A 15,178-nucleotide genomic window follows, 5' to 3' on the forward strand; every position below is an offset into this window, starting at 1 on the left:
GTTTTTAATCTTTAGAGTGATCACAGTTGATTGCATAGCAGTTTTATGATGCTGGATGGAAAGTCAAAACTATTATGAAGTTTAAATTGATAACAACTTATTTAATGCCCTGCTGTTTAACTGCTAGAGGGATAAACAAAGAATACCTAGAATGCTGGAATGAGTTTAGGAAATTCATTAGAAAAGTTATGAAGTGGTATTGGAAGACAAGAAGTAATGCATGACAGGCATAAGCAACTGACAGATGAGAAGAGTTTGCAAATAATTAAGCAAAATCACAAGAGATGCAGTTTAGATAATCATTTGGAAGCAAAGCAGAGGAAACTCAGACCCATTTTAAACAAACAGAATTGTGAAAGTGACTTCATTTTACTTCCATTTAGGATTTTTTCCTGGATGGAAACGTGAAACTTTTCTGAATTTCACAAATGGGGACACCGAATACTGCAAAATTAAAGTGTCTTCCAGCTTAAGGCTCTTACGCTGGAAATCTTACACGAACAGCCCCTCTCACTAAACTTGCTGAACTCACTTCCGGACAGGCTGCACAGCCTCCTTGGGTTATTTTGGCACCTCCCTTTCTGGCTAGCGAAGAGGAGTTCAGAGGAATGTAAAATGAAAAACAAGGGGAATAAAATGAATCCAACTTTCCCAAACCACAAAAAACTTTCATTTGGTATACATTTTGACCAAAGATTCAGTAAGAGCAATGGTCATATTTTATCCAGAAATCACTCTTAATGGAAAGAACTCTAGAAAGCTTTGGTACAGAAGGACTAAGAGAAAGAAATATTGTATTGCTGGCCTCTACATCCACACTCAAAGTGTATAAATACTGAAAGTGCAGGAGGTTGCAAATATTATCAGAATTATGCAACATCACTTTTAGGAGGCAGAGTCAGAGAATTGTATATATTATTCCAGTTTTTAATGACATTTGAGTGGCTAATGACAAAGTTAATTTGAATATGTTATTTAAAAACCCCCACTTTTTAACTGCACATCTATAATATCTGAAAATGACTTAGCCTTCCCTGGATGTTTGCCCATGCCTTTAGTTTTATCAAATTAGATAGAAGAAGCAAAGAAGAAAAACCTACTGGAGTTTTGGTGTTTTGGTGAGGGGTTTTGCATGGCAGTATTGTTTTCTGTCCTATTTGACTCAGTTTATGCATATCAATATCATATTTAAGTGTATGATTAACTGCAACTAACTACTTGAGAATAGTTATTTAAAAGTATTTATGATCTTATTAGGTCAGATTTTGGGTAGCAGTAGAGTATGCCTGAATTTAATTTTCTTTTGTACAGTTTGAATGTTAATGTCACATTTGAATACTGGATTATTAATTTCAAATACAGCTAAGTAACTTGTAATGACAGAACTAAATATCTAAAGGCTCACAACAAAAAATATTTGAAAGGGCCTTAATACTGATGCCTATGTCCAAGAAATACCTTCAGACACAACTGAGAATCTATGCCTTCAGATGATCAAAAGCTTTCTTCGAAGTCCTTCACGCCTTGAGATTTATTGACATTTAAAGGAATAAAAATTGAATGATAGGTGTTGAAAGTTTAAAAATTAAAAATGTCTGTGACTTCTAACAACAAACACAGTAAGAAAAGAGATTCTTTAGAAATGCACTTCATAGGAATTGGTTCTACTTTCTCATTTTCTGTGATACCATGTAAGCCCTCCACTGGCCAAGAATGTTAAGACAAGTATTTTTTTTTTCATTTTTCCACAATACTTTTCCTTTTTTTTTCTTAACTACGATAGCTCTTGAACAGGGATAGGCTCAGTCTGATGAAGTGAATGTCATGATATGTAAAAACACTGGCCCAGTGTTGGGAAAAATTATTTTGTAGACTGAAGACCATCTAACGGGATTAGCATTTACAAAGTCACCATTAATCTTACACATTAGTGCACACATAAGATAAATGAAAAAAATCTCACCATTGTAAGCATACTTACTCATCCTACTTCTTTTCTGCTTGGATTCCCTTGCTTAAATGTTTGTGGATGCACAAAGTTGTGGCTCAAAAGAAGTCACTGAGCATGTGGAATTCAAAACTCAGGTCAACTTCAGCATTGCCACAGCCCTTTTAAAGTTTACAGTATTCTTGTATGACCCACAGAACAAACCTAGAAAAATATAAGGACAGCAAGGTTGCCAAATAAGAGAAACCATTGAAAAAAGTCTTTAACTGATGCAGAGGTTTCAATTGTTAATCAAGTCAAAATAAATTAGAAAGGAAATAGTAAAAGGAATAATTCTGGTTACTTAGAAAATCTTATCTTTAAATGGAAATGAACTTTTAAAACCTTTGAACTTCCCTGAAAAGGCCATTAAACCTTATCAAGAGAGAACCTAAAAAAATGTACTCAGAAACTACATTACCTTTTAAAAACTGTGACAAGCAGGCATTGTCAGCCCTGTAAAAGAAAGATTAATTCCTGTTTACTCCATAAACTAACTTCACTGCCTACGAGCACTTCCATTTTCAATCATCCTAAAGAAACTCTAGTTTTGGTATTTAAGATGTTATACTGGAACTGATTTCTCTCTGCACTATACCAGTGTTCCATCCTAATCCCATTGAATGTCTTCAGTATTAACAAGGTGAGCTGGACAGTTAAGGAGAATGAGAGTAGTTTAATTTGTTATTCAGCAGTGACTTCCTTTGTCTTTATGTTCCTGTCATTAAAACTGATTCTCCTAGCTCCTATTGCAGTATTAAATCCCTAAAGAATAGAACTACAACTGGTAGAAAACCAGTGTGAGTGAAAGGTGAATAGAACATAACAGTATATTTTAGCTAGATTTAGTTTGGGTTTTGTTTCCAGACACAATTCACTGTCCCTTTCTCATCCCAATTAGTTCATCCTAATTCCCTAATGACTTTGTACTCCACTGGAAAGTTTCTTTTTTTTTTTTTTTTTTTTTCTCATTAGACAAGTTTAACGGGAGCATCATGACCTCAAAGGAATGATTCATTTCAAGATTGGATATTTACATGCCCTACCAACACAAAAATAGAGTTAGACAGGTATATAGTTAAAGCATTGGCCTGGCACTTATGCTGATGTAGGTTCAGTTCCTGGCACTGTCACAGCCTTCCCCTGTGCAAATAATTGATATGTAGATTCCATAAATATTACTCAAATTAAATACTATCTTTCTCTGCAAAGAGTTCGCTTAATTTAGAATAAAGTACTGTTTAACATCAGTGAAGATGAAAGAATATGTCCCTTAAACTTTCTGTCTTAATTCCTTTCCTGAATGTAGTGGTTAATTTGCTATTCAGGAATCTTGTCACAAGTAAAAGTATCCCAATATCCCCAAAGTAGCAGACAAATAAAAATAACTGCTTTCTGGAAAATAATTCACATTTAAAATGTTGGCCATAAGAAAACTACATGATGGACTTTTATCAAAAACATTAAGTCATCTTACCACACTTAAAGTAATTGTCAAATTAATTAATGTCATTCTCACTTGTACAGAAAGGTTCAATAACTGAAAGTCTAAACACGATTCAGACAATACTGCACAGGTACAAGGCTGAATCATGTATATTCCTTATGCTCTGTTGCTGCATCAATGTATGAGGTTGGATGCTTCTTGCTGACAAAGCCCTCAGCAATGATATCAGATCTTACTAAACAGAGCTTAGAGCTCTAGATCTTAGAGCACATTAGAGTAAATCCACTGAAATTAACTGCATAGACAAATACAAAACTAGTGTGAGAAGTGAGCCAGGTCCTTTTATCTTTTTTCTCCCTCCTGCTTTCTTTCTTATTATTGTACTTGTTTCTAATAAGGAAATGAAAATTGTCTACCTCTGTAGTAGATAAGATGACAGTGGCCTGTGCTCAACTGCTTACCCACCTGTCAGTGCTTGTGCTGTATAAATAGAAATAAAAAATCATAATGTGTGTCAGTAGGTGCACTCCTGGATAGTGTGAAAGGTATAAGACAGGAATTACTTAATGCAACTGCTATTCACACCTTCTGCCTCTAACCAGACGAGGGTTTGTTCGTTATCAGCCTGATGCAAAGCTTCTAACGGCAATGGGAGTTTTTAATTGATTTTAATAGACCTTGGATCAAGTTATATATAAGTAGATTCTGGCACCTGCTTCATCAGGACGTAATCCTGACTGCACTAGAAGATTTCCCAGCAACTTCAGTGATGCTAGGACTTCACTCAGTTATGGTTCTTGCAGTGTTATTCATTTGGTAATGCAAATAAAAAGTTTTACATTGGCTATGGGTAAGAAAAGTATGAAAGTCTATAATGACTGATCATCTTTCCACCATGTACAAGGATAATCAGTAATTGTTTACAACCATACAAGAAGAGGAGAGAATGTGTTCTCATTATGGATGGATGACTGTATTACCATTGTCCTCCTGGATGCACTACAGGGGGCAATAGTCTAATGTAACAATGACCTACTGGCTTCTAATTATCTTGTCCTAAACCCTGATAAACCTGACTATTCTTGCAATAGTGGATTTCTTTCCAGCAAAGCATTTCCTTTGCCAAAGCATATATTTTTTTGGCAGCATCTGGCACTTTCCAGCCCTGGAATCTGAAGTAGGCTTGTAAATTGTGCTAGGCTGGCAAAGCTTTCACCCTCCAGAGCACTGAATTGGTGTAAAATAATACATTATATTGTTTCCCACTCTTTCTGCTATTTTTTTCCTCAAAAGAATTCTAAACTCTGAAATTTCCTTTTCATATCCCAGTGCAATACTTGCAAAACTACAGGTCTTTCTCTTCACACGTTGCAACTGGCTGAGGAACTACTGTGTGAAGCATAATGGCTCTATCACATGCTCAGTATACTTAATGGCCTCCAAAACAGCCGTTCCATGAAAAGGGCAGAATACAGTACAGCTATATGTGAGAGGAAATTGTTACAAGTGCTGTAGTTTGGAAATAAGTTCAGGGGAAGAGGAGGGTTTTTTTTCCAATTAGATACACAATGAAGAAAAAAACATGTTTTTGAAAACATATTTCTAGAGGAAAATATTACCTTCTTCAGCTTTGTGTCAGACTAAATAAACACAGACATACAAATTAAAAATTAAGACACCTCTTGGAATAAATCTACATTTGTTGGCTAACAGACTTTAAAGAAGTGAAATAGCTATTTTACTCTCCATTTGAAACATCAAAGAATTTTCTTTTTTCCGTAAGGTGCAGCTTATAAATCTTAATTATTCAGGCAAAACACTGTGGAGTCTTGATAGATTTCTCTTATAGATCAGTACTAACTGAGCACCTATGTTTTCCCAGTCTTACCTGCCTAGAATTTCAGAAAAATGAGCAAACATCTTCTTGCCTTAGACTCAGTAATTAATGAAATCCAGTCTTCCACAAAACAGTAGCTCTAGTGCAGTATCTCAATATTAACAAATGCATATGCTTTCATAAAGATTTTACTTGTGCATACTGATAAAGCTTATCCTCTATTCTCATGCATATTAAATTAGACTTCAGAGCTAGAGCATCCATTCATTGAGCATTTATAAATGCTAATATATGCTCATTTTGATGAATACAAACAAAAATCAGTCTAAGCATAATTATTTTTTGGCACTAACAAAACATTGAAGGAAAATGGAAGCTAAACATTAAATATTGTAGCTTCAAAATGCATGCAACTTATTTACATGAAAATCAGATTGCCTACTTTGCAACGTTTAAAGCTTGAGGTATTTCTGTTAAGGAACTTTACAACAGTTCACAAGATTTGTTGTTTGCTTGTTTGTTTATTTTAACAGTTCATAGAAGTATCAAAATACTGGCATTTCTTGATGATTGAACATTGACTCATAATTTTCCAAATACAGATTAGAAATTCTAGAGTACCCTCAAGAAGTATTACCATTATAACATTAAACCATTTGTCTAAGATCACAAGGAGATGAAAAGTGATATCAACAACCTCTGTTTTTGCATATGCATGCATTTATAATGCAAAAATCGACAAGAATACTAGCCTGATATACAGGACATTGTTGAAGATGTATGGAAATACATAGCTTAAGAGTAGACTGGCTGGTATGCTTTTAGAACATATATGTCATTATATTTCACTGTTAAAAAGGAAATAAAAGAGAATGGCTTTGTACTCCACCAGTGACATACATTTTGTGATTTAGAAAAATTCACTTTCAGTGGAATTCATTTCATTTGAGTTCAGTTACCAGAAGCCATGTGTATCATCAGACTAGATCATGGAGCTTTATCTGTAGTCAGTGAAAGCACATGGGCTCTTTCAGGGTGCAAGGGTTCATTTCATTTTAAGCAAAGCATTCAAAACAAGAGTAAGTCACCCTCCAGACACACCTGCTTGTTGACTTGAGTATCGTAAACTACATCCCTAATTTTCAGCTACTAAAGCTGAGTAAGATGAATCTCAAACTCAGCATCCCTAGTCTTCTGTGCCACCACAAGACAGACAGTACATGCAACTCAAAATTACTCCGATCAGCAGCTCCCTGTCTGCATCTAATGTACAGGATGTGCTTGTTCAGCTACTGTTGTGTAATACAGCACCACAGACTCCCAACCTTGATCATTCAGGCTGCAGAAGAATTGTGTCTGACCAACCTACTGCCTCATAGTATGTTTAAATACATCCAGATGTAAACTACAAACTGGACACAGCGGTAAATAAGAAAAAATGCTTGTCATCAAACTTATCTGGAGGATCCCTCACAGAAGTGCCCCAAAATTTCCATCAATTCTTCAAAATTGTCCAAATTATACTCCCCTGATATTCTGACGGAAATATTTTTAGTTTCTCTGTACAAGATTATAGTACACTAATAAGTCAATACCTTTCACATTACTTTAAAAGCTGCAGTTATAGCTGAACATTGACTCTAATAGTAGGTTAGGAATAAATTCACTGTTTTTCAGATTCATAATGTTTTTCTGAACTTCAGTCTAAATTACATTCTCAGGTTCTATTGCTGGGCTAGAAAAGACACTATGTACAGCAAATATAAAGAGACTCACAAAAGCTCCAGGATATGTTACCTGAGTTCTTCTTAGAGTCCTCTAAAGAGTAGATTAGCTTTGTGTTTATCCTGGGCTACTTCTCATGTAATTTCTAACATTAATGCTACAACAGTAGATTATAATTCTCCACAGAATGCCTAGATAGTTTGACAACTGAAACTTCTACAGTCCACCTACACCACTGCTTCTCACATTGAAGTCGTCAGTCGAGCAGAACCAGTGGCAGCACCGGTGAGATATTTTGGAGGAAAGGGATGATCAAAGAAATCAAGTGGAAACAAGCCCTGCTGAATTACTCCACTGAGTTTGCATTATTTAAAGGGAAGTGCTGTTAGTACAGAAGCCAGCTGTTTAACTATTGGAGTTCTGTACCTTGGCCTGCTTTCAGGGGACTTCAGGACAGTGTGGCTAGACTTTGTAATTGCTTGTAGCACATGGAAAGAAACATTCACATATTTGGTACAGTAGGTTAAATGAGAGCCAAAAATTCTATGAAGTAAACTTTGACCTACATGATATGAAACCTCTTTTGAGCTAGCAACTGACAAAAAAGGAAAGAAATCTCCAAAGAAATCAGTGTACATCAGCAAAAAGGAATGCCTAGGAATGCCTGTTATATGTCCACAGGCAGTGCTTTGAAGGTCGAGTAAATATAAGGAACTTTTGATAACAGCTGAAAGGCATCTCTAAGATTGTGTCAGAAAGATGAAGAACTATACAGGTGCCCAGTATACTAACACAACAGGATCAGTCAATATTTTAAGGCAATATCATAAAAAAGAAAATAAGGAACAGAAAACTCGTATTAAATGTGGAGAACCACCAATCATTTATTTACTGATACGGATTTTGGTCTAGAAATTAACTTAAGTGCTTAGTTACGTCAGTCTTTATGTAGGAGAGCACTCAGGCATGTGCTTATTGTTGGATATGTGCTTTAGTCCAACAGACTGTGTAGGATCTTGAAAATTTGCCTAGATCTAAGTGCATGCTTTGGTACCTTGATGAACTGGGACCATCTGATCCTGGAGTCCTTCCAGAAGATGGGCCAAATGCTGATAATATCTGTAGAAGTGGTAGTAACTCCTTGTAATTCTTTATCTCATCTTTGTCTGTGATAGCATCTTGGTGTACTGCAGCACTTAAGAAGACAGCAGCAATTTAAAATCTATTGGTTTAAAATTACTTTAGACATCACATACTTCTCGAAAGTAGAGTCCAGAATCATGATTACTGAAGAATAATAATTTTTCCTTTTTGCTATTTGCTCTGCTGTACAGCACTTTAGGTAATATCACTTTCTATTTCATATGAATTTTAAGTATGGTTAGGTCTTTCAAAAACCTTAGGAAACCTTTTTTTTTTTTTTTTTTTAAGGAAAAGAAAAACCCAACATTTGACTTCACAATACTGTTATATTTTCATGAAGGATGAGCATTTAGTATGCCATGTAATACATGAATATTTAAGTCTATAAAGAAATGTTTCATCACTGACTGCAGCACTGATGTGTTAGTGATTCCATTCCAAACTTGTTGCGTGTACCATACAGGTTTTTTAAAGAGCTATAAGATATTATATCCTCTTTCATAAAGTTATTATTCTGTCAGAAAGAAAAACAACTCATAGATGTCTTTGGTCTGGTTACAGTAAAACCAGTTTTGAAGTATACTGAGAATCTCACCAGGAAAATTCCAGGATTCAGGATTTTTATTAAGTATTTATGTATATGATATTGAAGAAGAAATATTGCTACTGGTTACTAAATAAGGCAGGTAATACTTCATGGGTTATTCAAGGTATTTTATCAGCTTTACCAATGGTTATATTCAGACACTGAAGGGTAAAATAACTGTCATGTAATCACACAACAAGATAATAGCTAGATGAGAATAAAACAGCATTGACAACTTCCAACTGACAACTTGTGTAAGTTCCTTCTTGACTTACTGGGAAGACATCATACATAAGTAAATGACCCATGTTATTAAAAGTTAGAGTACATGGCTCTAGTTCCTCTACATTATGTACTGTCAAAAAAAACCCCAAACGCCAAACATATTCCTGTTGAAATGACTGTATTTACCAGAAAGTCATAAATTTTGTACAATAAATTATACTGATAAACTGGTAGAATGCTATATAACCCATTCATGTCACTGTTTTATCTTATGTCTTGAGTTTAAAATAATTAAGGAAGGAAAGCATCAGATTATATAATTGAGCTAAATCTAAAATGACAAAATACAAACAAATCTGTATAAGGACAGGTTCAACACAGACAAATTGAAAAGAACCTTTTATTGTTAAACGAGATGCAAGATTTTCCCCCCAAAAATTGCTTCTATCAACCAATTCATCTTTGGCTTTAATCATGACAAAGCTAAATATTAACCATATTAAACAACAAAATTTTGAGATCTTGCAAACTTCACATTTCATTTGACTATTTCCTTTATAACCTCTTCATATACCAGTGAATCCCATAAAAAATGCCTCTATCAGTTATTAGACATTTTATAGTCTTGTTACTCATGTCAGGAAGATTTCTTCTATAAAGTTCTGTTGTTAACTCATGGGAGTTCCTAGCCAACACTTTTCATCTTATTAATTCTAAATTTTATTACCTACAGGCAATATTATCTACCTAGCATGAATATCATGAGGAGCTAATATTTGTAAGATTCTTAGAAGTGCGAAGTATTACTAATCCTGAAATCTTCTATTGGACTGATTAAATATTTATTCATAGGTAACTTCTTTTCTGGGTAGAAAGGCCATGATAAGCCAGATGACACTAACCAATGAACTGTCCATCCTTATTTTAACTGTTAGCAGTAGCCAGGTAATCAACCAAACTTCTGTGGCTGTTAGTTGTTATGAAATACTACTTAAAGGAAAATTCTTGAACAGAAGCTTTTAGAGTGTGTTTGCTTATAAATAATCGGCAGACCGAGAAAAGAAAGGTAAGCTTAACTAATCAACTATTTGTAACTACTGTTCAGCTGGATCTATTAGGAAGAGTTACACCTGCATATCCAGGAACAGAATTTGCCCTTCCATACTTCAAATGGGAACCAGACAAAATATGGAACAACTCTGAGTGTGCTGCACAGTAATGACATTCTGCATTTTATCATGACTGCTAAATTTTAAAAGTATTTAAGTAATCAAATTTATAAGTAAGACAACCTGATTAACAGACTTCAGAAAAAACTCCATGACAAAAAGTTGTACTTTATATTATAACTCAGTGAGTGAAAATAGTCTGGAAAAAAAAAAAAAAAACAAACCCAAAACGAAACTCTGTGTCTTAGTATTTATAATACATTTCAATGATATACAGAAAACAACACACACACACCCCAAAAATCAAAATATTACTCTAATTTACTTCTGGCTTGCTGTTCTGTTTAGTCTTATGAAATAAATAATATAGCAGGCAATGTATAGTATAGAGGCCCTCAGTGGATTGCAATATACTGAGTAAACATGTATTTCTTTTTGTTTATTTTATAGTCCCTGGGGAAAAAAAAACAAAAACAAAAACAAACAAACATCTAAAAGCCTATTGTCTAGGTTTACAAAGCTCACAGGGATAGTTAGTTCTTAGCTGACTGTATTGCTGGCTAAAATATTAGACATACTTTACCACTAGAGGTCTTTTCATTTATAGGCATACTAAGGCCTCCAGGGTTCTTCACCAGTGGACGTTATGTTTTAATCACAGAGAACTTCAAAATGCAGTGTTGTCTTCAAATTGACAACTATGGGAGAAGTATATGATTATAACCCAGGATTTGCTGTATAAGCATTGAACACAGTAATTTCCCAAAGAGAAACCAAATTTTCAACTGTTTTGGTACCCTTATCCTTTGTCTAGCTTGAGCAATCTCTCTTAAAACATAAACTTCTGCCGAACTCTGTGAATAAGAGATTTTTGGTCTGTGATAAAACTGAAGGGGGGGGAGGGGTTTGGAAAGGAATAAAAAGGATTGGTAGAGCTGACTGAATTGAGTTACTTCATTTTTTGGCTCTTGGTGCAATTTTCTTTCCTTTTTTCCATATTTTTGGATTCTTAACCAATGTGGATGATTCTGTAAATGGAAACATTTAGTGCTGAAAATGTCAAAATGAAACATTTAATCTTTTCAGAATTTTACTGTCTGAAACCAAATTCTACCAGAATTTTTAAAAATATGTAGTAAGTAAGCAACTACTTATATTTGTGAATTTACTGTTATTTCATTTCTAGTTAGCCATAACGGGACAACTGTGCATCCAATTGGGTTGCATACAAACAAGCCCAGGAAATAATGGGTCTGTAATCTTTGCATACTATAGCAGAGAAATCAACAGTTATTAAAGAAATCATAAATAGCTGGGGGGGGGAAAAAAAAAAAAAAAAAAGGCATGTAAGAGTTCCAGAGTCGAGTGAAAAATGCAAAACATTTGTCAATCAAATAGTTTCTACAGATGCAAACACAAAATACAGGAAAGACCATGTTATGTCAGTCCTGTCTCCTATCTCGTGCAAAGCTATAGCATATAAAATCTTCTGCTTTTATCTGTTCTATTAACCATCTTCCTGTATTTTCTGCATTTCATTGGCTACTTTGTTATCTTATTTCCTGCTTCCCAGTAGTTTTTCAGCTTGCAGATCTTACAGCCTGTGCAGTGGTATACAGTATTTATTTACCCTTTGGAACACACTCTGACTTCACACAGTGGCTCAGTGTAGCCTTTTTCATTAGAAAATACTTGCCTACAACACAGGCATGATCTATGATCTTTAAACACCAGCTACCTCAGTCAGCTTCAACAGCCAGTTTTCATCCAAAAGCTAAAGGGCAAATTTTCTTTGCAAGGCTTCTAAATACCAGATTTCAACTTCCTCCCTCTCCATTTTCAATGCCAAGACAGTTCAAGAAAATCTTTTAATAATACTTTCCTAAGAAGACATAATTTTGCTCAAATGCTAAAATAGCAACCACCCATAGACAGAGTTCAAAGCTGGCCATTTCCAGGAATATCTTTCGAAGCTGTGTCTGAGAACAGGGTCTTGGAATAGGTACCCACAGGCAGCCTCTACAACTGTCATTGGTGATTGAGTTAAAATAATGCAAGTTAATATGATTGCTTCTGAGATCTTTGCATTTTCTTTCTAACATAAAAACTTTCCATTTCTGTTTTGAATAGGTAAGCCTACAGGGTATGGATCCAGCAGTAGACGCTTACACCACAAGGGAATAGTGGATGAATGCTGCTTCCAGAGTTGTGACCTGAGGAGGCTGGAGATGTATTGTGCTCCAATAAAGCCACCTAAATCTGCACGTTCTGTACGTGCTCAGCGCCACACTGATATGCCAAAAGCACAAAAGGTAGGCCAGGCTGGAAAATAACCCCTACAATACAACAGAAAAAAATCCCTACCTATTTTAGGGATGGAAAATTCTATCCAGACTGGTAACATAGCAAACAACTGATGTGTTCTGCCTATTAGGGACACTGAGATTTAGTCGAGTTTCAGAAGATAGTGTCCATGGCAGGAAGTAAGTAAGAAATGGTGTGTTCTATCTCATTTCTTAGACCACTGAATAAAATATGGAATTGCTAAGCTAGTACTTGTGAGGCTTTATGCTGCTATTGGGTAGTAAATGACAAGTACTCACATCATCCAATCATAAAGAGCACCTAAGACTTCTTTCAAAAGAGAGACCAAACACTGAATGTTTAACAGTCATCCGTCCTTGTCAGGAAGAGGTAGAGCAAGTGATGAAGAGGAAAAATGCAGATCAGCTCTTCTGCTATTAATTTTACATGTAAATGAACAAGTTATTTTTTTCTTTCCTCATTATTTTGACCTTTTTTAATTATTTATCAGAACTGAATTAACTGGATAGTCACTGCAGTCATTACATACTTCACTTTAACTATTTAATGTTTAACATGTGTATTCTCCAAGCACTTTAAATTTTCATTGGTATTATTTGTATAGTTGTGGAGTTCAGAGTATCCAGATTTTTGTTCCTGTCATACTAGATGTACTGTACATATATGCAGTTAAATCTCATCTCTCTTCAACAGAGCCTCTAGTTCAAGAAATCCATCTTAGTCTAGGCTACCATTAAGCTCATGTCCAACTATCTCTTCTGTTTGAGTTCTGAACATCTGTTTTACATGTTATGTCATCTGCTGTAAGCCTCTAGTGATATAAGTTATTGCTGTTGACCCTGTCTGTCCTACACATATGTTGGCCCCAATCCTGCAGTTATCTGAAAATTTTTTCTTATAAGAAATGAAACTGCATGGATTCCTAATGTTTCGCAGGAAGTCAGGATACCAGCACTATATACTAATTTCCTTAATATCATCTTTATGAAAAGAACAGTTGTAGTAATTCCAGCATCAGTTTCTTTTCCATAAGTCAATCCATAGAATGGAATCCTTTCACCTCTTCCTCAAGAGGTTTCAACTTTTTAAAGTAGTGGCTGTATGATTCTTCCTGGGAAGTATCACCTTAGCTGTGAACATCTCAAAAGGCACACATGACACAAGTAAAGTCTTCTTCAGGTAGAGATCAACTATAGACAAGAAAACCCTGTTGTTTATTCCTGTCTGGGCACACGTATATTTAAGGCTTGCAGAAAAAGAAGAAAACAGATTTGGCCAGTAATCTGTGTGTTCCTTTCCATACTTGTTGCTAAGTTGATGGGTAAAACATTCTGTAACTTCAAGAAAAAGGAGACAAGATAACTGCCAGCTCTCTGATGGATCTCCACACCGCTTTCCTTGGAGGGCTAAGGAATTATGTCATTCTTTAGGCAGCTGTCCTCTTCCCAGTTCAAAAGACAGGCAGGAAAACACTTTTCTTACAAACAGGAAGGAGCAGAAGAAAGGCCTTGCATCCTTCTGCAGCAGCAGGGTAGGTAGTGTTCAAGAGGGGATACTGGAAGAGGAAGAAAATTAGAGGGAGTATGTAGTAATTGAAAGAACTAAGCTGCAGAAGAAATCATCCAGGAAATTAAAAGGAAAAAAAAAAAAAATCAAAGAGGTGAAAAGGGCAGTAAAAGGACAATGAGGAGCAGAAGAAAAGAAAACAGGTAGGAATTAGATCAAAGAGGATGAGAGGATGACAAATACTGAAAAACTGAAAATGTATGTGAAATGGAGGAGAGAGGTGAACAGAAGCAGAAAAATCATGAATGCTTCTTGATAGAAACGGTGATAAGAAATCAAACAAATTTTCATTCATATCTATGGATGGATAAAATTAGTTTGAGGAAACAAAAATACAGATGAGGTAGGAGAAACTATTATTCAGACTTATGATCAATAAAAAGAAAATACAGGGAAGAGAATGGAAACTGAATTCATTAAGAAAAACTGTGAAAAATTCTCTCATGTAATTATTTTTTTATTTCTCTTTTCTTTTTGAAGTCAGCTGTACAGGCCTCCATTAGGAAAGACAATGCTATGTTCATACTTTCTTCTTTGGATAGGCTCTCCCAATATGAATGCATTTAGCTAATTCATAGTTTTGATATGTCACTGATTTTAGTTTAAAAATTAATTATAATAAAGTAAAAATATTTCTCAGTTAAGCAATTTTTTTCTGCTTTAGGATATTTTTCTCTCTTAATATTATATGTTATATATGAGTTACATATACATATAAAGTGAATATATATAAGATAATATATATGATATAATATTTCCTTATTTAGATACAACAATTAAGGCAGGATTAAGTGGATTATGTAAGACGTTGCACAGTTACTCTCAGATTTCATACACAACCAATTTCTTGTATCATTCATATTTCTGATGTAGTTTTTATTTGGCATCTCCTAATAACCTTTTTAATTGACAAATCCAGGATTTGGGTTTTAGTTTAAGAGGTTTTGTAAATTGTCTACTTTCCCAATTCTGAGCAGACCATTCCTCCTATGCACAATTTGGTAGAATAATTTAGTTCAATGGAGCAGGACTGGTCTTCTGTTTATAGGTTATGTTAATGCTCATCTGTAGTCATGACATTACAGACAAGTGTTGCTACACTACAAGCACAAATCTGAATGATGAGGGCCAGGAATGATTAGTGTGAGCTGGGAACCTCAGAAATATC

General features: G+C 34.9%; 1 protein-coding gene across 1 annotated transcript in view; it reads left to right on the top strand.

The window, feature by feature from the left end:
- IGF1 (insulin like growth factor 1) overlaps nt 1–15,178 on the top strand; it is a 53,752-nt gene that overhangs the window by 26,634 nt on the left and 11,940 nt on the right. Inside the window, exon 3 of the mRNA XM_074901965.1 lies at nt 12,250–12,431. Within this exon, the coding sequence (XP_074758066.1) occupies nt 12,250–12,431 (182 nt within the window). The remainder of the gene's footprint in view (nt 1–12,249; nt 12,432–15,178) is intronic.

This window comes from Athene noctua, chromosome 3 (assembly GCF_965140245.1).
Source record: "Athene noctua chromosome 3, bAthNoc1.hap1.1, whole genome shotgun sequence".
In the NCBI taxonomy this organism is placed as follows: Eukaryota; Metazoa; Chordata; class Aves; order Strigiformes; family Strigidae; genus Athene; species Athene noctua.